Source organism: Suricata suricatta, chromosome 5 (assembly GCF_006229205.1).
Source record: "Suricata suricatta isolate VVHF042 chromosome 5, meerkat_22Aug2017_6uvM2_HiC, whole genome shotgun sequence".
In the NCBI taxonomy this organism is placed as follows: Eukaryota; Metazoa; Chordata; class Mammalia; order Carnivora; family Herpestidae; genus Suricata; species Suricata suricatta.
The window spans coordinates 66,685,663-66,710,880 of NC_043704.1; the positions used below are offsets into that span (position 1 = coordinate 66,685,663).

The 25,218-nt window shown below is 34.7% G+C and overlaps 1 protein-coding gene across 1 annotated transcript in view; it reads left to right on the forward strand.

Moving 5' to 3' along the window:
• Positions 1-25,218, forward strand: part of STXBP5L (syntaxin binding protein 5 like) — a 361,836-nt gene that overhangs the window by 201,702 nt on the left and 134,916 nt on the right. Inside the window, exons 14-15 of the mRNA XM_029939407.1 lie at positions 10,345-10,492; positions 11,302-11,369. Of these exons, the coding sequence (XP_029795267.1) occupies positions 10,345-10,492; positions 11,302-11,369 (216 nt within the window). The remainder of the gene's footprint in view (positions 1-10,344; positions 10,493-11,301; positions 11,370-25,218) is intronic.

The following is a 25,218-nucleotide window of genomic DNA, read 5'->3' on the forward strand; positions in this document are numbered from 1 at the left end:
TTTTCACCATTGAGTATGATACTAGCTGTGGGTTTTTAACATATAACCTTTATTATATTGAATATAATTCAATGGATTGTGGATGTTATATTTTGTCAAATGCATGTATTAAGATGATCATATGGTTTTTATCCTTTTTCTTGTTAATGTGATGTTTCTCATTGATTGATTTGTGAATATCAATCTATCCTTGCATCCCCAGAATAAATTTGGAGTTGTGAATGATACTTTTAATGTGTTTGGTCTTCTATTTGTTGGGAGCTTTTGCTTAATATTTTAATTCTTTTACTAGTAGTAACAGTTCTTTTCAAATTTTCTGTCTTACTGGATTTGCCAATATAGAACCAGCCCTGTAACCCAGGAATGAATCCCACTTGATCATGATGGATAATTCTTTTTTTTTTTATTTTTTTAAATGTTTTATTTATTTTTAATACAGAGAGAGACAGAGCATGAGAGGGGGAGGGACAGAGAGAGAAGGAGACACAGAATCTGAAGCAGGCTCCAGGCTCTGAGCTAGCTGTCAGCACAGAGCCTGATGCGGGCCTCGAACCCACGAACGTGAGATCTGACCTGAGCTGAAGCCAGAGACTTAACCGACTGAGCCACCCAGGCGCCCCGGATAATTCTTTTTATGTGCTGCTGAATTCGATTTGCTAGTATCTTGTTGAGTATTTTTGCATCTGTCTTCATTAAGGATATAGGCCTGTAGTTCTCTTTTTTAGTTGGGTCTCTGTCTGGTTTAGGAATCAAGGTGATATTTGCTTCGTAGAATGAGTCCAGGAGTCTTCCTTCCATTTCTATATTTTGGAAGGATGGGTGTTAACTCTGCTTTAAATGTCTGGTAGAATTCCCCTGGGAATCCATCCGGCCCTGGGCTTTTATTCGTTGGGAAATTTTTGATAACTGATTCGATTTCTTCACTGTTTATGGGTCTGTTCAGATTTTCTATCTTTTCCTGTTTGAAGTTTGGTAGTGCATGTGTGTTTAGGAATTTGTCCATTTCTTCTAGATTGTCCAGTTTGTTGGCATATAATTCTTATAGTAATCTCTGATGATTGCTTATATTTCTGAAGGATCGGTTGTAATAGATCCATTTTCCTTCATGATTTTGTCTATTTGGGTGTTCTCTGTTTTTTGTCTAGCCTTGCTAGAGGTTTATCAATTTGGTTTATTGTTTCAAGAAACCAACTCTTGGTTTCATTGGTTTTTTTCAACTGCTTTTTTGGTTCCTATATTGTTTATTTCTGCCCTGATCTTTATTATTTCTCTTCTTCTGATGGGTTTGAGGTGCTCTTGCTGCTCCCTTTATAGTTTCCTTAGGTGCTCTGTTAGAATTTGAGTTTGAGCCTTTTCTAGTTTTTTGAAATAGGCTTGGATTGCAATAAACTTTCCTCTTAGGACTGCCTTTGCTATTGTATCTTTGTTTTCATTTGTTTCCATATATTTTTAAATTTCTTCTTTAATTGCCTGATTCGCTCAATCATTCTTCAGTAGGGTGGTTTTTAACCTCCACATTTTTGGAGGTTTTCCAGACTTTTTCCTGGGGTTGATTTCAAGTTTCATAGCATTGTGATCTGAAAATGTGCATGGTATGATCTCAATTCATTTGTATTTATGGAGGGTTGTCTTATGACCCATTATGTGATCAATCTTGGAGTATGTGCCATATGCTCTTGAGAAGAAAGTGAATTCCCTAGCTTCAGGATGCAGAGTTCTATATATATCTATTAATTCCATCTATTCCAGTGTGTTGTTCAGGTACCTTGTTTCTTATTGATGAGATCGTTTCTGTTTGCAATTAGTTGTTTTATGTATTTGGGTGCTCCTGAATTTGGTGCATAGATGTTTATAATTGTTAGCTCTTCCTGATGTGGAGACCCTGTAATTATTAAATAATGTCCTTCATAGGACATATTAAAGGTTCCTAGTCTCTGTATCAATATCTTCTCTGACAGCTTCTATGCTTTTTTCAAGCCTAGCGATTAATTTTATGATAATTGTTCTAAATTCTTATGTTGCTTGTGTCTGTTTTGAGCAGTTCTGTCACTGTGATTTCTTCCTGGAATTTCTTTAGAGGAGAGTTCTTTCATTTCGTCATTTTGGCAACCTTTCTGTCTCTTATCAATTTTAAAAGCTCATTCTGCATTGTGTGCCTATTAGTATGGCTCTATTAAAGGAGGCTCTCTGTCCAGGGCCTGTCGTTTCAGGAGATGTTCTTCTAATGGTGTCTCTCAGTTTCTCTTGTTGTGCCCATAATTAATATATTTCCTTACTTAGTGACATTTGAGACTTTCCACTATGTGTGCTTTGCTTGTTTCTTGAGGTTGCCCTGAAAAGGAAAACAAACACACAGGGAATACAAGCACGCAAATGCACTGACAGATCCGGTAAACAAGCAAACCAAATGGGAAAGGAAAAAAAGGGATAGGGAAAGAAAAGAGGACAGAAAAGGAGAAAAAAAAAAAAAAAGCCAGGGGCACAGAGAAAGCCAGAGATAAAGGACGGTCTGAGAGCCTATGTGATCCTCATCTCCTGCAGAGGAGAGAGATAAGAATGAGATAAGGGAAAAATATCTGGATGGTAAGGGTTGATCTAATCACAGCAGTGCTTAAATGTTGGTCTTTCCCAAACTCCAGGGGGAGAAAGGAGAAAATAGGAAAATAGAAAAGGGAAAATTTTTTAAATAAAAAATTAAAAATAGGAATGCAAAAATGCAAAAAAAAAAAAAAAGTAAAAGCAGGAAAAGAAGAATCCAGCTCTCCAGTGCAGATGGGCGTAGTTCGATGTAGATAGGTCGGGTCTCAGGGCCTGGTCTCTGAGGCCCTGACTTAGTGGATGCAGGGAGAAGAATGGCGACACCTCAAATCCCTCTCAGACCATGCGTTGCTAACCACTCTCTTGAGTCCAACCTCCCCCTGCCATGGGTGGGTCAAATTATTTCGGTTTTCTGAGTTCTGCCAGGCCTCCAAACCCTAGTCCATCCACTTTAATGCTTCCACCACCATCAAAATAACCTCTGGAAGCCGGGCATCTTTCTGGTCGGGACTACGCAGGGGAATTGGAGAACTAGCCTTTTCCTGGTTCCCCCTGAGGTGTGTGGGCTGCTGGGCCCACAGGATAATTAGCCCGCTAAGGGGGGTCGGATTTGTCTCCCTGCGCCCAGTGACTGCAAATGGAAAGTTTGTCTCTCTGCTGCACCACTGGCTGAGGTCTCCTTTCAGTCTCTCCTCTTCCCCTCCCTGCAGGCCGGTTCTCAGGCAGCATCTTGTGCCGCCAGCTCGGGCACAGCTCTCCAAAATTCTGTGCCAACCTGCAAGGCTGTCCTGTGTGCGCGGGGCCTTCCACAGTGCTATGCAGCCTCTGGACCCATGCTCTCTGCAGGCCTGGGGCTAAGTCTCTGGGCACTCTCTTTCCCAGCTCCGCTTTGAGCCAGCACTCCCTCCCTCAGAGTCCCCATTCCCTGTTCTCACTCACTCAGGCATCTGTGAGGCTGTTATCAATAAGGGGTCAGTGCACACATCTCCACTCCTGGAGGTTAGAAAGTTGTGGCTTTTAATTCTTCACAGTTTGATGGTTGTGGGCCTATGGAGGTAAGTGCTCCCTTCTTCTCTGCCATCTTGCCCCCAGAATCTCAAATTTTCTGTCTTCCTAAATCAACTTTGGAGGATTACATTTCTAGGAATGTAGCCATTTTTTTAGGTTGTCCAATTTGTTGGCATATAATTTTTCATAATCATAATTTTTTCTGTGGTGTTGGTTATTTTTCCTTCATTTCTGATTTTGAGTCTGCCTTCTTTATTCCTTGAATGCGTCTGGCTAAAGGTTTATCAGTTTTGTTTACCCACTTATTTATTAAAAATTTTTTTGAACATTTATTTACTTTTGAGAGAGAGAGAGACAGATCATTAGCAGGGAAGGGGCAGAAAGAGAGGGACACACAGAATCGGAAGCAGGCTCCAGGCTCTGAGCTGTCAGCACAGAGCCTGATGTGGGGCTAGAGTCCACGAGTGGTGAGATCATGACCTGAGCTGAAGTCAGACACTCAACTGACTGAGCAACCCAGGCACCCCTATCCTTTTATTTTTTAACATTTATTTTTGAGAAATAGAAAGAGACACAGAATGCAAGTGGGGGTGGGGCAGAGAGAGGTAGACACAGAATCTGCATCAGGCTCCAGGTTCTGAGCTGTCAGTACAGAGCCTGATGCAGGGCTCAAACTCACTCAGTTGGTTAAGTGTCTGACTCTTGATTTTGGCTCAGGTTATGATCTCACAGTTAGTGGGATTGAGGCCTTTATCAGGCTTTTTGCTGACAGTGTGGAACCTGTTTAGGCTTCTCTCTCCCCCTCCCTCTTAGTCCCTTCTCTCTCTCTCAAAATAAATAAACATTAAAATAAATAATTATTGGTAGGTGTGTACTGTTGCTATTACATTATTTTCTAGGGTTTTTTTTTCCATTCTCCTCTGTCCCTTTCTTCTTCTCTAGCTCTGTTCTCTTGTGGTTTGATGGCTTTCTTTAGTGTTACACTTGGCTTACTTTCTATTTTTTGTGTGTCTAATATAAGTTTTTGATTTGTGGTTACCATTAGGTTCATCTATAACATCTTATGGATATAGCAGTCTGTATTAACTTGATGGTCACTTAAGTTCGAACACATTCTAAAAGCATTACATTTTTTACTGTCTCCATGTTTTATTTGTATGATATCCTATTTTACATATTTTGTATATACCTTGAATGGTTTTTGTAGATATAATTTTCTGTTTTAAGTTCCATACTGGCTATATAAGTGATTTATTTACCACCTTCATTATTTGTTTCTTTTACTTGTGAACTTTTTCTTTCATAATTTTCTTATAGTGAAAAGTGGCCTTTTTCTTCTCAAAGAATTCCCTTCAAAATTTCTTATAAGGCTGTTTTAGTGGTGATCAACTCCTTTAACTTTTGGGAGGGGGGAATTTTTATTTCTCCTTCTATTCTGAATGGTAATCTATTCTATTCTGTATAGAGTATTCTTGGTTGTAGGATTTTTCCTTTCAGAAATTTATATATATATGCCACCCTCTTCCGGCCTACAAAGTTTCTGCTGAAAAATCAGCAAATAGCCTTATGAGATTTCCCTTTATGTAATTTTTTCTTTTGCTGCTTTTAAAATTCTATTATTACTTTTTGTCATTTAATTATTATGTGTCTTGGTATGGACCTCCTTGGGTTAATCTCATTAGAGGCTCTCTGTGATCCCTGTATCTGGATGTCTGTTTCCTTCCCTAGATTAGGGAAGTTTTCAGCTATTATTTCTTCAAATAACTTTTATCGCTCCTTCTCTCTCTCCTTTTGGGATCCCTATAATGTGAATGTTAATACTCTTGATGATGTCACAGAATTCTCTTAATCTGTTGTCATTTATTCTTTTTCTTGGTTGCTTCACTTTCAGTGCCCTGTCTTCCTGATCACTGAGCCATTCTATTGCCTACCCTTATCTGCTGTTTATTCCCTCTAATGTGTTTTTTATTTCAATTGAATTTTTCATGTCTGCCGGGTTTTGTTTTATAATTTCCCTTTGAAGTTCTCACTGAGTTCATATACTCTTTACTGAAGTTCACTGAGTATCTTTATAATCATTACTTTGCATTTTTATCAGGCATACAGCATATCTCAGCTTTGCTTAGATCTTTTGCTGTGATTTTGTTCTGTTCTTTCATTTGGGGACATATCCCTCTGTCTCACTCTGTGTTTGTTTTTTTGTATTATGGATGTCAGCTATATTTCATGGTCTTGAAAGTAGTGGCCTTGTGTAGAAGAGGTCCTGTGGTGCTCTGTAGTGATATTTCCCCTAGTCACCAGACCTAGGTTCTCCTGGGATGTCTTCTTTGGGAGCTGTGTGTACCCTGGTCTGTGGCTGAGCAGTATCTGCATTAGCCCAGTCAGCTGCAGTTATCTACTTTGCCTGCTCTGGGTGCACTAGACAGGGTTCGGTCCCTGTGCTATTGAGGGGCCTGAGATCTCTGTGGTCTTGTAGGTAGGTGAGGTTATCACAGGCACAGTGAAATGTCAGGGCTTTCTCCTTGTTTGCCCACAGAGGCTTTTGTTGGTGGGTGAGGCCAGCAGTCAGACTAGGTATTTTGTGGTTAGCCTCTCTACCATAACTGTGGGCACACTGAACAGCAGGGCTTTGTTTCTGCATAGCCAGCTAAAAGGCTCAGTTGTTGGAATTGTAGGTATGTTGCTGTGTGTGGTTATCTCCCCCCTTTCCTCAGGACAGGAGTCATTTTGGATTGGCACTGCTCTGTACCTGGGATGCTTGCAGGACGTAGAGAAGCAGGAGCTGCTTTGCAGGGATGCCTATGAAGGCAGGTGGGTTGGATGGGGTAGGGCACACAGTGCTACCAAGATAGGTGGAGAGTGCTAGGGCTGGTTTCCAAGTGTTCATCTATCTAGGTGGGGGGATGGGAAGAAAAATGCACCCACCTACATTTGTTCTTAGAGAAGTCTCCTGAAGATCTCTGCCCCTTCCGTGCACATTCTGAGATTAGTAAATAAATCTTCACATTTACTCCAGGGACTTTTCAAACTGCAGCTTCTGTGCTGTGTCTCAGTTGGGGTTATTTACTATGCTGGCTCTTTAAGGGCAGTGACTCAGTTTCCTATTTCTCTCTGGCTTTCCTGGAGTTAAGCCCCGTGTTTTTATTTATTTACTTATTTTTTATTGCCAAGTTGGTTTCCATATAACACCCAGTGCTCTTCCTCACAAGTGCCCCCCTCCATGACCATCAAGCCCCATGTTAATGGAGACTTGCCTTCCTACTGCAGATTCCCAGTGCCTTGTGTGGGTTCTAATCTTCTTACTTCCCCATGCCTGTTATCCATCTCATGTGTGATTAGTCTCTCCAGGGGTTTGCTTCCCAACCACATCTCTACCCTCTTACCCTTTTTCAGTGTGGCCTCTTCTCTACAATTAACTGCAGAAAGTCTGTTCTGCCTGTCTTTAGATCATTTTCAGAGTTAGTTGTACAGATATAGTTGTTATCTTAATGTGTCCAGGGAACACAGGATCCTCCTGTCTCTGATTTTCCCTCATTCTGTGCTCTAGGCCCACTGATCTTCTCTTAGCCCCTATACATTTAGAAGTTGTGTGCAGTCTCTCTTCCCTGTATGTGTTGATTTTCCCTTCCTTTTTCTTCTCATTAACATCTTATCTATAAGAAGCTCACCTCAGAGATCATTTCCTCATTTAGAAAATTCTGTCATTACCTATATAATTTGGTCAAATATCCTATTACAGATTCTCACAGCTCCTTTGCTCCACTCCTTCATAGTTTTGACACAGATAAATTTTTCCATTTGTCATTATTATTTTAAAGATCATTTCTCTAATAGACTGTAGGGATCATAGAGAGGCTTTGTCTGCACATGGAGTAGGTTCTTAATAAATTTTTGTTAAATGGCTTACAGCCTCAGTTCTACTTTCCGTGGTGTTTAAAAATGTCAGAGCCAGAGTTGTTCTTTATATTCATTTTCAGCATATATTTCAGTAGTTGGAAAGAGATGTAGGGTTGGGGCCTTAAGATCCTCATCACTGATTTTGCCTGGCTTTTCTATTTATCACCATTAAAACAGTAAATTTTGTGTACATGTATAGATTTATGTCTCTTCCTTTAGGTTCTAATCTTAGTTTTATTAAAATTTACTCTTCTGTTCCCAGTAGTACTCAACTCTTCTTTCTGTGCCATATTTGCTATTTTTCAAGGCCCTTTATACCTTTAATACTGTTTTCAGTATATCCATTTATTCTTATGGTTTTCATTAGCTTATATAAGTATGTTAATTGACATCTTATTTGCTAGTTTTTAACATTTCACCTTCAGCAGCACCATATTTTAAACTATGTGACATTTCCATTTCATTGTTATAAGAAATTTAACATATTCTCTTTCTTTCCTAGTAGTTAACTTTTAACCATGTTTAATATAATTATATTGTAGCTTTGCATCCCTTTTCAAATTAATTTATCCCTTCTTCCCTTCTCCCTCCCCCTTGTTATATGAAAACAAGCATCAGGGCTTACAAATTTTTCTTCTTGATTTCTTGGATTTATATCTTTGCTTACATCTCCACATCTAAATTCTTAGACTACATTTTTAGCTATTCTTTTCTTAACTATCTTTCTCTTTACTCTTTGTCAATATACTAATTTCCCCCCGAGTATTTTCATGATATTTTTCACTTTGTTAGAGTCTGTCATTGTAACCTCTTGTTATTATCAAATCTGAAGTTGTAGATGTGGACTTTAAGGTGATCCATTTATTTTACTTCTAATTCATCAATCTCTTATGTGTTTAATTTCTACTCTGAAACAGAGAATCTCTCATCCATCTCTTGTAACCTACTTGCTGTCTCTTTATTTCTTGGTCCAGATAGTACTTTATTCTTTTTAAAAAATGGTTCTAATTTAAATTCCAGTTAACATAGTGTAATATTACTTTTAGGTATATAATATAGTGATTCAACACAACACCCAGTGCTCATCACAAGTGCACTCCTTAATCTCTGTTACCTATTCAGTCCATTCTTCCACCCACCTCCCCTCTGATAACCATTAGCTTGTCTCTCTCTCTCTCTTTTTTTTTTTTACCTATGCTTGTTTGTTTTGTTTCTTAAGTTCCACATGAGTGAAATCATATGGTATTTGTCTTCCTCTGACTGACTGACTTCTCTTAGCATTATACTCTCTAGCTCTCCATCCCTGTCATTGCAAATACCAAGATGTCATTCTTTTCATGGCTGAGTAGTGTTCCATTGTGTGTGTGTATGTATGTATGTGTATATATATATATATATATATATATATATATATATATATATATATACACATATACACACACACTACATCTTTATTCATCAGTCAATGGACACTTGGACTGCTTCCTAGTTTGGCTATAGTAGATAATGCTGTAATAAATATTGGCATGCATTTGTTCCTCTGAATTAGTATTTTTGTATTCTTTGAGTAAATGCCTAGCAGTGCAATTGCTGGATCATAGGGTAGTTTTGTTTTTAACTTAAGAGGAATCTCCACACTGTGGAGTAGCTGCACCAGTTTGCATTGCTACCAATAATGTAAGAGGTTTCCTCTTTGTCCACATCCATCCCAACACCTATTGTTTATGTTGTTGATTTTAGCCATTCTGTCAGGGGTGAAGTGATAACGTGTTATAGTTTTAGTCTGTATTTCCTTGATGATGAGTAAATGTTGAGTATCTTTTCTTGTGTCTGTTGGCTATGTTCATGTCTTCAGCCCATTTTTTAACTGGATTATTTTTTTTTGGGGTGTTGAGTTGTATATCTTGAATACTAACCCTTTATCAGATATATCATTTATTAAACACAACGTGCTCCTTTCCACCTGATTATGCATATACTACTATTCTTATCTCAGATCAAATCTGTAGCATTTCATATCAGAGGAAGAAAACCCTTGCCAATACACATACACATACTTTTAGTTTGGACTAGGTTTTTAACTAGTTTCTAATAATATGGTGGAGAATTATTTTTACTAGCCCCTAGACCCCCAGTTAAAAAAAAACCTCACCTTATATAAGAAATAACATGAATATACATACACAGACCTAGAACCTATACAGCATAGAATAGCTCACTCCCCTCTACTACAGTGCCTATTACCTCTAAGAATTCTTTATGTGGTTCTACACTTATACCTATTTTTTAAATTATGGTGGGCTGAAGATATGAAAGTTATTGCATCCATAAGTCTGTATTCCCACCATGTTCTCTAGTTTACATTGGAAATGATCTTAAACATATATAATCATACACCCACATAGCAAACACATCCTTCAATTATTCCTGCAAAAAAAACAAAACACTTGCCTATGTGTTACCTTATTAGAAAATGCATGTCAAATTTACTAAGATATTTTTACATTTATAAGTATAATATATTAATATTTATATAAAATTGTACATAGGTAAAACAACTAGTTGGTGTGTTTTAATACATTGACAAATAAGCTGAAAATGTACTCAAGTTGACTTAACATAATTCATTCTATCTGTATTAGCAAAGTGACATCACTGTGGAATTTTGGAATTAAAGAAAAGACAATTTATCCAAGAAAAATTCTCCCAGTATTCATATTACATTTTATAGATAAATATTTTTAAAAGAGCATTCTTGTTCATGTGATCATTGTTTCAAGATACCTAAACTATTAAGTGAAGCATAATTAATATTTAGAAGATTTTAGGGTTTGTTTTATAAAAGTTACTTTATTTTTTATCATTGGAAAATTACACTAATATATTTTCTTCATCTATTAGTTTCCCAATCTTTGAAAATCCGTATCCCATGGACATTCATGAATCACCAGTTACATGCACAGCATACTTTGCTGATTGCCCACCAGATCTGATTCTAGTACTCTACTCTATAGGAGCCAAGCATAAAAAACAAGGATACAGTAATAAGGTAAAAGTAAGCATTAAAAATATGTTTTCCTGTATTCATATTATATGATAATACTTTTTCCTGTTATTTTCTGAACTTCCATTTAAGAAAACTTGAACTACATTTTTCTGAGGTCATAAGCTGGTGTTTACAAAAGATGTAACTTGTGAAATTTACATTTCCTAAGTGCTACATAGCTTTAAGCCTACACAAATATAAATTTCTTATGTACTTAGTATATATTTACATACTGAGGTACTTTTAGCTATCATATATTTATAAACTAAGTAACTTAAACTAGCATATATTTGAATCATAAGATGTAATTTTTAATTATTAGATGAAGGATTATGTTTTACAAAATTCAAGAGTCAACTCTTTTCAGTTAACTATTTCTTATACAGTCAACAAGATATAATTAACAAAATTCATTGTTCATTAAGTATTTTCTAAATTCTTAAAATAGTAATTTAGGATTTCTATTTACAAAGGGCTGTTGGAATGGAAAACTCCAGGGCAGGGGGCACGATTTACATAGCATTCTGTGTTAAATAGAACTACAATAGTTTGGTACACAGACTATGTGGCAAATATAGCCACACTGTTTTTATATAATTAAAATATTTCTTTAATACTTTTTAAGTAAATGGTAATATTTGATAGAATTGTGCACTTGTAATTGTTAAGGGAAGGATTAAAAGATGGCTGCACACTTCATCCTTTGTTACATTACAATCATTTATTTTAAATGAATGTTTTCATTTAAAATTTTTAAGTCACATAAATTTAAAAAAATTAAACTCATAAATTCTTCCTGAATAATTATTTAGGAGTGGCCAATCAGTGGAGGAGCTTGGAACCTTGGAACACAAACATATCCAGAAATTATTATTACTGGGTAAGTAGGATGTGATTTGTGACTTTATCAATTCATCAACAAAAAGATGTTACTGGATTTTTACACTTTCCTCTAATTGTGCTCTGGCTGTTCCAGAAATGTCACTACGTACGATAGGACCTGACTTCAGGCTCTAATATTAGGAAAGAAAATAGAGATATAAGAACAGATAAAGATGAGACTTGAAAGATCATAAGGAACTCTGCTTATGAGATATGGAATAGATATATTTTTCCTTACTAAGTACTACCAAAAAGCCTTGTTGTTCTATATATATTTTTTCTAATGCTTATTTATTTATTTTGAGAGAGAGAGAGGTAGAGAGAGAATCTCAGGGTTGAATCCACAAACTGTGAGATCGTGATCTGAGCCACCCAGTCACCCCAATATTTTAAACAAACATGACTGGAAAAGATGGAGAGAAGTGAGCCTGATTAGGGCCCCTGACACCCAAGAAATGACATGGTGGTGACTTTCCTGTTTCCTTTTTGTTTTATTATCTCAGAATAGATTTGAAGAAGCTGGCAACTTGGAACTGCCAGTCGGCACAGACTAAACAATTAAAAAGCCCAATAAAAGTTAGCACTGTATACCCAACGGATGATGTTAAGGCGCAACCTATCAAGACAAAACACTGTTAAAAAATAATCTCTCTACTCTCGCTAACCACCACAGAAAAACCTATGTAGAGGCTGAGTCGGGAGCATAAGTTTCTGACATTGAGCAAAAGCTGAGTAAAGAGCTGGAGCTTCTAACCCTTCTGGGTGGTAATGAAACTCATCACCTGTGGTGTTAGAGGAGAGCATGCAGGGTACCATAATTTCACCCACTGCCCAATGGTAACAAGGAGCCACACACCTTCCTCCTCTTGTGTCAAAACCAGCGAGGAAGGAAAGAAGAAAGAGAACAGGATGGAAAAATTACATAGGGAATAATAGCTGAAAACTTACTAAGTTTGACAACATAATGAGCCTATAGATTCCAGAAGCTGAGAGAACACATCATAGTCAAACTTCCAAACACTAAACACCAAGTAAAAATCATGAAAACAATAGAAATGATGTCTTACTGATAGTGCAAAACCAATTGCATGACAGTGGATTTTCCATCAGAAACTAGGAAGGCCAGAAGAAAATCTGATCTGTTTTATGTGCTGAAATAAAACACAACTGGCCTTCCTATATCTAACAAAAATATTCTAGAGGAATATTACCAATGGGAAAATGGAGGTAAGGTTTTTATTCTTAACTCAAAATGGTTGTATGATGACATCAGAAAACTCTGACAAGTTATAAATATATAATGTAATACCAAAAGCAGCCATATGTGAAAAAAATACACTCAAAAACATTATTGACACATCAAGTGGCTGTTCAATAACTGAAGTAATCCTTAGAAAGGCATGGGGAAAGAAACAGTGAAAAAGAAAAAAAAAAGACTGAAGCCCTAACATAGCAACAATATTAAATATAAATGGTCTGAATACACCAATTCAAATGCATACATTGGCAGAATGGATTAAAAATATGACCCAACTATATGCTATTTACAATATACTTACTTCAAATAGTACAGTCAGATTGGGAGAAAAGTGATGGGGAAATACTCCAGAAAGTAATCAATGGAGAGTGATGTCAGCACAATGTCAGAATAGGTAGCCTAGAGACATTTATGTAACAAAAATATATGTTCCATAAAGCCTTCATGAAAACCCCAGAGATTAGTTAGGAAATAATAGTACCCCAGACAAGTTCAAAGCCTAGAATAGCCACAGCCATTTCATTTCATTTCAACTGTGTGAGCTCTTCCTCCAGATTCTCACAGCTTATGTTCAGGAGGAAAGTCCAACCTACCTCTTCTTTCATTAGAGGGTAATAAAAGAACAGAATGTACATTCAATGTTCCAGCTTTCTAGGGGGATCCCCAACAGACTGACAGGTGAGTACTGATGAAAGATGGATGCCTGGGGGCAGCAGAGAACAGATATTGAATTCAGTGGTTTGTTAAAGCATCAAAAAAACTTGCAATGCTACCAACAGACTATAGAGGAAGCAAGAGACTACAAGCCACTGGTAAAGAAATCAGAAATTTCTCTAATTGGGAAATTATTACACACAAGCCCAAAGACGACACATCATCATTAAAGGTTTGAGAAGCCCCCAGGATTCTACATGGGCTGATGGGTGAAAACTTTCCCCTATACAAAGTCAGCCCATAAGAGGTGGCTATATTTTCAAATGCTAAATTCACAAGAAGAAATAATAAACACAAAGAAATAGTGAGATATAGCCCAATCAAAGGAACCAAAGTGCCCTCCAAAAAAACTGATCCTAAGGAAATGGATATCTGTGAATTAACTGACAGTTCAGAATAATTTTCTTAAATTCAATGCACTTTAAGAGTACATGAATAGACTAAACAAAATCAGAAAAAAATGATGAATGAATGTAATGGGAATATCAGTAGAGACAGAAACTACAAAAAAGAACCAAAATGGTATTTGGTGGAAAAATATTGAATTGAAAATTTTTATTAAAGGAAGGGATCAACAGAAGACTTAATATGTAGGAAGAATTATCAAATGAGTGGAATAAAACAAATGCCTAAAGAACTTACAGAATACCATCAAGCAGATCAATATAAGCATTATGGTGGTCCCATAAGAAGAAGAGAGAGAGAAGCGGGGCAGAGAATTTATATGACAAAATAACGGTCAAAAAAATTCCAAAATCTGAGGAAGAAAATAATGAATATTTGCATTCAAGAACCTTCAAATACTCCAATGAAATTGAACACAAAGAGGCCTACAATGAGATACATTATAATCAGATGGACAGACACAAACAATCTTGCAACTCATTATGCATATGGAAACTCCCATCAGATAATCAGTGGATTTCTCCACAGAAACATTTTAGGTTAGAAGGGAGTGGGTTGATACATTCAAAGGGCAAGAAGTTAAAAAAAAAAAAAAAGCCAGCATTGTATACTATATCTGGAAAACTAATTCAAAAATGGAAAAATAAAGACCTTCTAACATAAGCAAAAGCTGAGAATGTTTATTGCCAATACACCTGCCTTACTAGAACTGCTAAAGAGAGTTCTTAAAGTTAAAATGAATGAACACTAGACAACAAAATGAAAGCATAAAAGGTACAGAATCCTGTAATGTTGTAATGATAAGTTTAAATTCAAGTTTAGAATTTAGGATATAAAACCATTTTTAAAAACTATATGAAGCTAAATCAGTAAAAAGAGAATAAAACCAGCATTTCAGTAGATGCAGAAAAAACATTTGACAAAGTACAACATCCATTCATGATTAAAAAAAAAACCCTCTGTGAAGTAGGTCTAGAAGGAATATACCTCAATGTAATAAAAGCCTTATATGAAAAACCCACAGTCAATATCATATTCATGGAGAAAAACTGGGAGCTTTTCCTCTCAGATCAGGAACAAGACAAGGATGTCTACTTTCACCACTTTTATTCAATAAAATACTGGAAGTACTAGCCATAGCAATCAGACAAAATAAATAAAGTCATCCAAAATGTTAAGAAGTAAAACTCTCACCCTTTGTAGATGTCATGATACTATATATAGAAAACTCGAAAGACTCTAGCAATAAACTACAACTGATAAATCAATTCAATAAAGCCACAGGAAACAATATCTGTACAGAAACCTATTGCATTCCTATACACTAATAATGAAGCAGTGGAAAGGGAAGAAAACAATCCTATTTATAATTGCATCAAAAAGAAAAAACAGGAATAAACATAGCCAAAGTGGTGAGAGCCCTGTACTCTGAGACACTGATAAAAGAAATAACTATAAAACATTGATGAAATTCAAGATGAGACAAAGAAATGAAAAGACTTTCCATGCTCATGGATTGGAAGAGGTGGAAGAACAAATATTGTTAAAACATCTATACTACATAAAGTAATCTACACATTTAATGCAATTCCTATCAAAATACCAATAGCATTTTTCACAGAGCTAGAAGAAACAATCCCAGAATTTTTATGGAACCAGAGAAGATCTCAAATACACAAAGCATTTTTGAAAAAGAAATAAAACAGCAGGTATCACAATTCTAGATTTCAAGTTACATTACACACAGTGTTAGTAACTAAAACAGTAGGGCACTGGCAGAACAACAAACAACAAAACAGAAATAAACCCACAATTATATGGTCAACTAATCTTCAACAAAGGAAGAATTAGTGAATATACAATGGGAAAAAGATAGTCTTCAACAAATGGTGTTGGGGAAACTGGACAGCCATATGCAAAAGAATGAAACTGGGCCACTCTTTTTCACCACACACAAAATTATTTAAGAATAGATTAAAGACATAAGTGTGAGACTATAAAAATCCTTGAAGAGAGCACAGGCAGTAGTCTCTCTGGACATCGGCCATTGCAGATTTTCAGATTTTTCTAGATATGTCTCCTTAGACTAGGGAAACAAAATCAGAACTATTGGGATTATATAAAAATAAAAAGTTTCTGCATAGTGAAGGAAACAATAAAACTAAAAGGCAACCTGCAGAATTGGAGAGCATGTTTGCAAATAACATATCCAATAAAGGATTAGTATCCAAAATATACAAAGAACAGATATAACTCAATACTGCCAAAATAAATAATCCAATTAAAAATGTGCTGGAGATATGAACAGACATGTTTTTTAATTTATTTTTGAGAGACAGAGACAGCACAAGCAGGGGAAGGCCAGAGAGAGAGGGAGACACAGAATCCGAAGACAGTCTCCCTTTCTCTCTGGCCCTCCCCTGCTCTGAGCTAGTGGTCAGCACAGAGCCCAATGCGGGGCTCAAACCCATGAGTCATGAGATCATGACCTGAGCCAAAGTCGGACGCTCAACTGACTGAGCCACCCAGGTGCCCCTGAACAGACATTTCTTGAAAGAAAACACAGATGCTGAATATTACTCATAATCAGGGAATTGTAAATCAAAACTGCAATATCACCTCACACCTATCAGAATGATCAAAATGAAAAACACAAGAAACAAAATGTGTTGGCAAGGATGTAGAGAAAAAGGAACCCTCATGCACTGTTAGTGAGAATCCAAATTGATACAGTCACTGTGGAAATAGTTTGGAGGTTCCTCAAAAATTAGAACTAGAACTACCCTATGATCCAGTAATCACACTACTGGATATTTCCCCCAAATGCAAAAACATTAATTCAAGGGATACATGTACCCCTATTTTTTTAACATTATTTACAATAGCCAAACTATGGAAACAGCTCAAGTGTCCATTGATAAATGAATGGATAAAGAAGTTGTTACACACACATACACAATGGAATATCACTCAGGCATCAGGAATAATGAATCTTACCATTTTCAACAACATGGATAGAGTTAGACAGTATAATGCTAAGTGAAATAAGTCAGAGAAAGACAAATACCAAAGAGTTCACTCATATGTGGAATTTAAGGGGGGAAAAACCAGCAAAGGAGAAAAAGAGAGAGACAAACCAAGAAACAGACTTTTAACTATAGAGAACAAACTGATAGTTACCAGGAGGGAGGAGGAAAGGGGTGGTGGGTAAAATAGGTGATGGGGATTAAAGAGTAAACTTACCATGGTGAAAAAAAATAAAATGATAAAAGTATATAAAACTATATTAATAGTTACAGAATATAAACAGATGTAATTTGTGACATTGATAATACAGTGAAGGAGGAGTTGTAAAGGAGTAGAATTTTTTAATGTAAATGAAGTTAGTATTTTTTTTAAATAGAGAGCACAAGCAGGGGTGAGGGGCAGAGGGAGAGAGAGACTCTTAAGCAGGGTCCACACTCAGTGCATATCCCAACATGGAGTTCCATCTCACAACTGTGAGAACATGACCTGAGCTATAAATCAAAACCTGGATGTTTAACTGACTGAGCCACCCAGACGCCCCTAAAATCACTTTTTAATAGATTGTGATTACCATGTGTATCACATGAAATATTTTATAGGTATGCCAAAGAAAATACTTATAGAATATGCACAAAAGAAAATAAGAGTAGAACTAAAGCATGTCAGTACAAAAGTCAATGAAATGCAAAGTAAGGCAAGAAAAAATGTGAGACAAAATAAACACAAGATAGAAAACAATTTTAAAATGGCAAATAAATCCTTCTTTTTCAGTAATTTCTTTAAATATAAATATATTAAATTCCCAAATCAAGTGGTTGCATGGATTAGGAACAAAAAAGATCCAAGTATGTGCTATCTATGTGAAATTCACTTTAGGTATAAGGACATACATAGGCTGAAAGTGAAAGGATAGGCAAATATATCCATGCAAAGTCTATCCAAAAGAGAGCAGGAATGACCATACTTACATAGGGCAAACTATAATCAAAAATTGTCATAAGAGGCAAGTACATCAGAAAGAAATAAAAGTTGCAAATATATATATGTACCTAGCAACAGAGCACCCAAATATATCAAGCAAAAATTGAAAGAATTAAAGGGAGAAATAGGCAATAACAAAAATAGGAGATTCCAACACCCCACTTTCAATGATAGATCTGCTAGTGGAACTAGCAGACATTACAGAACACTCCATTCAACAATAGCAGGATACATATTATTATTCTCAAACATGAAACATTCTCCAACATAGATCACATGTTAGTCACAAAATAAGTCTTAACAAATTTAAGATTGAAATTATAACACTATCGTTTACAACCATAATGAAATGAAACTAGAAATCAATAGCAAAAGGAAAACTGGAAAATCCAGACATATGCGGAAGGTAAGCAACACTCTCTTGAACAACCGATAAGTCAACAAATAAATCACAAGAAGATTGGAAAACATCTTGAGACAATGAAAATAAAAATACAACATACCAAAACATGGGATTCAGTGAAAGCTCTAAGAGATTTATAAGTAAACCTCTAAGAACTTTATAATAGAAAATGATGTTGTTAAAAAAAAAAGATCTCAAATCAACAATCTAACTGTACACTTCAAAGATAGAAAGAAATAACTAAACTTGAAGAAAATCTTATAGCAGAAATAAAAATATCACAAGTTGAAAAACAGAAAAATACAACAAAATTGACAACATTGTAGACAAAGAAAAAAGAGAAAAGACACAACAAGTACCAGAAATGAAAGAGGAGACATTGCAATTGGTGCTGCATAAATTAAAACATTCATGAGAGACTACTCTTAATAATTATATGCTAACAAACTGGGTAATCTAGAATAAAATGGATAAATTCCTGGAAACCTGCAACTTATGAAGACTAAATTGGGAAGAAACAAAAATATATGAACAGGCCTATAAACCAGCCAGAAGACCAAATAAGTAGTTATCATAAAAAATAAACAAAACCAACAAAGAAAAGTTAGGACTAGATGCCTTCTCTAGACAGTGCTACCTAACCTTTAAAGAAGAATTAACACCAGCCTTTTCATACTCTTTGAGAAAAGTGCAGAGGAGGGAACACTTCCAAACCCATTTATGAGGCCAGCATTATCTTGATACAAAAATCAAACAATGATACTACCAGAAATCTATAGACCAATATTCCCAAGGAATATCAATGCAAAAATCCTCAACAAAAATACTAGCAAACTGAATTCAGCTACACATTTAAGGATTATACAGCATGATGAAATGGGACTTCTCCTTGGGATGCAAGGATGGGTTAATATATGAAAATCAGTGTGATAAGCCACAGTAACAGAATGAAGGACAAAGAGCACACAATCATATCAGATGATGCATAAAATTGCATTCGACAAAATTCAACATCCCCTTTTAGGATAAAAATATTCAACAAACTAGTAATAAAAGGAAATTGCCCAACCACAATGAAGGGCATATATGAAAAGCAAACAACTAATATCATACTCAATGATGGAAAAGCTGGAAGTTGTTCCTCTAAGATCTAGAAGAAGGGAAGAATGCCTACTTACAACTATTTGACAGCATACTAGAGAATCTACCCAGAACAATAAAATAAGAAAAATAAAGAGCACCCAAGTCAGAAAAGAATTAGAATGATCTCTATTTACAGAATACATGATCTTATATGCAGAAAAGTCATAAGTTTACACATGCACACAAAAAAACAACTGCTAAACAAAATCCAGCAAATCTGTGGGATACAAAATCAGTTACATTTCTGTACCCTAACAATGAACAATCTGATAGGAAATTAAGAAAACAATCTAACTTACAATAGCATAAAAAAGAATTTAAAATATAGGAATACACTTAACCAATAATGAAAAATACCAAAAATTGAATAAAGAAATTAAGACATGAATTAATGAAAAGATACCACGTGCTCATGGATTGGAAGCCTTAATTCTGTTAAAATGTTCATACTACCGACAGTGATCTGCAGAATAAGAGTAAATCACTATCCAAATCCCCATGGTGTGTTCTGCAAAACTAGAAACGAAATCCCAAAATTAATATGTAATCTCAGAAGGCCACAAATATCCACAATAATCCTGAGAAAGACAGACAAAGCCAGAGTCTTCACACTTCCTGGTTTCAAGACATGATAATTAAAACATCATACAAAGTAATCAAAGCAGACTTATATAGCATAAAGACAGACATATAGACCATTGGAGCAGAATAGAGAACTCATAAATAAACTGTCATCTGTATAGTCAAATCTTTGATAAAGGTACCAGAGCTATCCAGTGGGGAAAGGATAGTGTCTCCAACAAATGATGTTGGGAAAACAGGATTTACACATGCAAAAGAATGAAGTTGTATCCTTACCTTACGCCATATATAAAGTCAACTGAAAAAGTAAAAACTTAAATATGAGACCTGAAACTATAAAACTCCTAAAAGAAAACATAGAGGAAATCTTCATGACATTGGATTGAGTAATTATTTCTTGGATGTGACACCAAAAACACAGGTAACAAAAGCAAAAATGGACAAATGGGACTACCTCAATCTTAAAAAAAACTTCTTTGAAGCAAAGGAAAAAATCCACAGAGGATAAAGACAACATACAGAATGGGAAAAGATTTTTGCAAACCATATATCTGATAAGGGGTTAATACTCAGAATATATAAAGAACAACTACAGATGAACAGAAAAAAAATCCAAATAAAATTGAGCAAAGGACTTAACTAGCTAGATCTCCAAAAAAGATATACAAATGGCTAACAAGCATACAAAAAGGTGTTCAACATCATTACTAAGCAGAGAAATGCAAATTAAAATCACAGTATCAATTTACAATTGTTTTAGATGGTACTCTAAAACAAAACAAAAACAGAAGATAACAAGTGTTAACAAATGTGGAGAATTTGGAAACTTTGTGCACTGTTAGTTGGAATGTAAAATAGCACAGATGTTATTGAAAACAGTTTACAGTATCCTCAGTAATTAAAAGTAGAATTACACCCCAGGAATCCCACTTCTAGATAGTTAAAAGAATTGAAACCAGAATGTCAAAGAGATATGTTCATTGCAACATATTCACAATAGCAGAGAGGTGGAGGCAACCTAAATATCAAAAGATGAATATATTTTTTAAATGTGTTACACACAATAGGATGTTATTCAATTCAGACTTAAAAAAAAAAGAGGGAAATATTCTCATATATTGCAGTGTGGATGAACCTTAAGGAAATTATGCTCAGTGAAACAGGCCAAGCTCAAGAAGACAAATACTGCATGACTCCAATTATATGAGGTACTAGAATAGGTCTTTATAAAGACAGAAATTAGGATAGTGATTGCTAAGGGCTGGGGAGAGAGGGGAAAAGGGAGCTGTTGTTCAGTGGATATGTGATTCAATTTTGCTAGATAAAAAAGTTCTAGAGATCTGCTTCAAACAGTATATATAGTGTATACTTAGTATATACTTAATGTTTAAGATGATAAATTTTATGTTACAGCTTGGCCACAATAAGAAAGGGTAAATGTAAATTGTAGAACTTAAAGTTATAACTGGAAATAACAACTACATATATCAGTTTAATAGCATTTAGTCACAGTTAAAAGAGGATTGGTAAACAGGAAGATTGTCAATAGAAAATATCTAGATGCAAGCACATTGGGGAAAAAAACAAAAAGCATAAGATATGTGATACATGGTAAAGAATTTGAACATATGCATAATTGGAGACACAGGCAGAAAGGAGAAGGAGAATAAAGCAGAATAAATTGTTGAGTGATAATGGCTAGGAGTTTTCCTATTGAGATATACAAAAAGTGCTAAAATCCAAAAGCAGAGTGAATGTTAAAAAAACCATCTACACAAATTGTAAAACTGATGAAAACAAAGGACAAAGAAAAAGTACAGACACTTTACCTTAAAAAGAGCAACAATAAGATTAATAGTTGATATTTTAACAGAAATGGTAAAAACAGAAGATATTGTAATGATCTTTCTATAGTGCTAGAAAAAACTACCAGTACAGAATTTGGTATTTAGCAAAAATATTCTTCAATTATGAAGGTGAAATATTTTTCAAACAAATGTTGAGAAAGTGTTGCCAGCAGAACTACATTAATTAAAACAAACAAAAAAGGAAATGTTTTAGATAACATTAAAAAGGAAATCAATCCCAGATAATTAAAATGCAGAAATAAGAACAATGGAGGAAAGTAATTGCAGAAATAAATTTTAATAAATATTCACTTTTTATATTATATTTAGACTATATCATATGTTGTCATAAGTATTAAACTATTTAATATTTTTTAATAATATTGTGATGTAGCATGAAAATATAATAGTGTAAAAGGTGGGAGAGGAAAATAGGGTTAAAATAGTTAACATTTCTTGTTTTGTCTGGGAAGATGTAAATTTTCCAGTTTAATTTGTACTCGACAATTTAAGGACCAATCGTAATATTTGTGGTAACCCCAAAATAATAGTACAGTCATATAATATGCAAAGATCAATAAAGTAGAATATTTTAAAATGTGATTAACCCTTAAAAGGACAGAAAGGAAAGAGAAAGTAGACACAGTAGGTTAGGCAAATACAATGGAATTGTGAAGTTGGTAGATTTAATACAGATATATCAGCATTTATGTAATTGGACTGAATTCTCCAATTTTAAGACAAAAATTGTCAGTCTGAATAAAAATCAAAACCAAATTCTAATCTGCATACAAGAGACACATCAGATATATGTATAGCAAAATTGTGAAGGTAAATGTATGAAAAATTATACCATGTAAGTAATTTTAAATGCTGGTATATATCATTTATATTGGTAGTTTTCCATTGCTAAACCACAAACTTAGCATCTTGAAATGATATCCTTTTATTAATTCATAGTTCTATAGATCAGGCATCTGGCACTGCATGATTGGGATTTCTGTTCAAAGCACCATGAGACTGAAATTAGGAGTTCAGCCAGGTTGAGTTTTCATTAGAGGCTCTGAGGGAAAAGGAATTTGCTTCCAAAGGCTTTTTTTTTTTTTTTTTTTTTTTTTTTTTTTGGTCCAGAGAAATTAGTTCCTTGTCTTTGTAGGACTAACATCCCTATTTAATTGCTGGCCATCAGTGGGCCCATCTTAGTTCCCAGAGATTACATGCATTCCTTGCCAAGTGTTTCCCTCCATTTTCAAGCCAATTAACAATGCATCTAGTACTTTTTTATGTTCAAATCTCAGAATACTTTTATCTTTGACCTCTAGACCTATATTTATAGGAATCATATGATCGGATTAGGTCCATTCAGATAGTCTCCCTTCTTAAAATCTATCATAGGAGCAATTTATTCTCTATTAAATTCACAGGCCCAGGAATTAATCAGGATTATCCTAGGAGGCAGGAATCCTGGGGAACATTTTAGAATTCTGCCTACCACATTAAACTTTAAAGCAAGAAGCATTACCAAAGATGGAAAGGTACTGTTTCAAAATAAGAGGTTGAATCCATAAGGATTTTGAATCCAAGCAAATATTGATAGAAAGGATAGACAATTCTACAATAAATGAAATTATTACAGACCTCTCTTTGCAACTGATTTAAAAATTATTGAAGAATAAATAATAATTAAGTTTTGAACAGCATGATTAATAAATCTAGCTTAACATATTTAGAACATTATACTCTACAACTCAAGAATGTACATTGTTTTTTTTTTCAAATGCACATGGAACACAGGCCAAAACTGATCATACACAGGGCCATAATACAAATACCAATAAATGTCAAAAAATTATAATAATTATATAGGATGTTCTCTGACCACAGGGGGATTAAACTATGTCAATGACAAAAAATATATAATGAAAATAATTTTTCAAAATCATGCAATTTACTTCTAACTTAGTTGTTAATGAAGAAATCACAATAGAGATTTTTTAAATATCTCAGATAGGAAAAATACAATTTTTCATTAAATGTGGATACATATAAGTTTATGTTTAGAGGTAAATTTATACACATAACTGTATGTTAATCAAAAAACTAAAATTCAATGATCTAATTATTTTGTTTTAAAAATCAGTTATCATCTGAAAAAGAAAATAACATTAAGAAAAAAATTAATGAAATAGAAAGCAAATATATGATAGAAAGATCAAAAAACTTTAATTTTGGTTATGGAAATAAGTTGGTAAAGTTTTATAAGATTATAAAAAAATTGAATTAAAAAGAGGATTCACTACAATTTATATCAATTAAAAGATAATAGGATGTTAATGATCAACTTTATAATAGTAGAATTTATGAGACAAAACTCCTACAAAAATATAACTTACCATATTTAGCACTAGAAGAAACAAAATATGAATAGTCATATATCTATTAAAAGAATTGAATTAAAATTAAAAACCTTTCACATAAACAACCTGGGTCCAGATGTCATCACTGGGGAATCTGTCTAAACATTAAAAAAAAAAAATACCAACAGAGCACCTGGCAGGCTCAGTCAGTGGAGCATGTGACTCTTGATCTCAGGATCATGAGTTCAAGACCCACATTGGGCATAGAGCTTATTAAAAATTAAAATAAATAAATAAAAAGAATACTACCAATCTTTCAGAAAATCAGAGACTAGAAAGAGGGAATTTTTTTTTGAAAGAGAGACTATGTTATTATTTCGTTTTATGAGGCCCAGTATATTTCTGTACCAAAACACAACAGGTACATTACAAGAAAGGAAATGTATAGGCCAATCTCTTTTATGAATATACATGCAAAACTCCTAAGTAAATTGTCAGACAATAAAACTTAGTTCTGAGATATCATCCATTTCCTGTGTTACTGAGTCAACTTTACATTAGGAATGCAATGCTAGTTTAACCTTCAAAAACAAATCTATCAAGGGGCACCTGTGTGGCTCATTTGGTTAAGCAGCTGAGTTCACTTCAGGTCATGATCTCATGGTTTGTGGGATCCAGCACCATGTCTGGCTCTGTGTTGACAGCTCAGAGCCTGGAGCCTACTCTGGATTCTATGTTTCCAGTCTCTCTCTCTCTCTCTCTCTCTCTCTCTCTCTCTCTCTGTCTCTCCCCAACTTGTACACTGTTCCTCTGTCTCTCAAAAATAAATAAACGTTAAAAATTTTTTTTAATCTATATAATTAACCACATTAAGTAAATCAACTGGAAAAATCTCATATAATTAAGTGAATATATGATTAAATTCATCATCTATTCATAATAAAATCTCCCAGCAAGCTAGGAATATAGGGGAAATTCTATAGTCTGAAAAGTGATTTCTATTAAAAAAACTGAAGCAAACATATTTATTGGTGAAATGTTTAAAGTTTTGACTTCAATGATAATAAGACAAAAATGCCTACTTTCACCCCTGTTATTAAACATGAAACTGTAGACCTATTCAGTTCAGT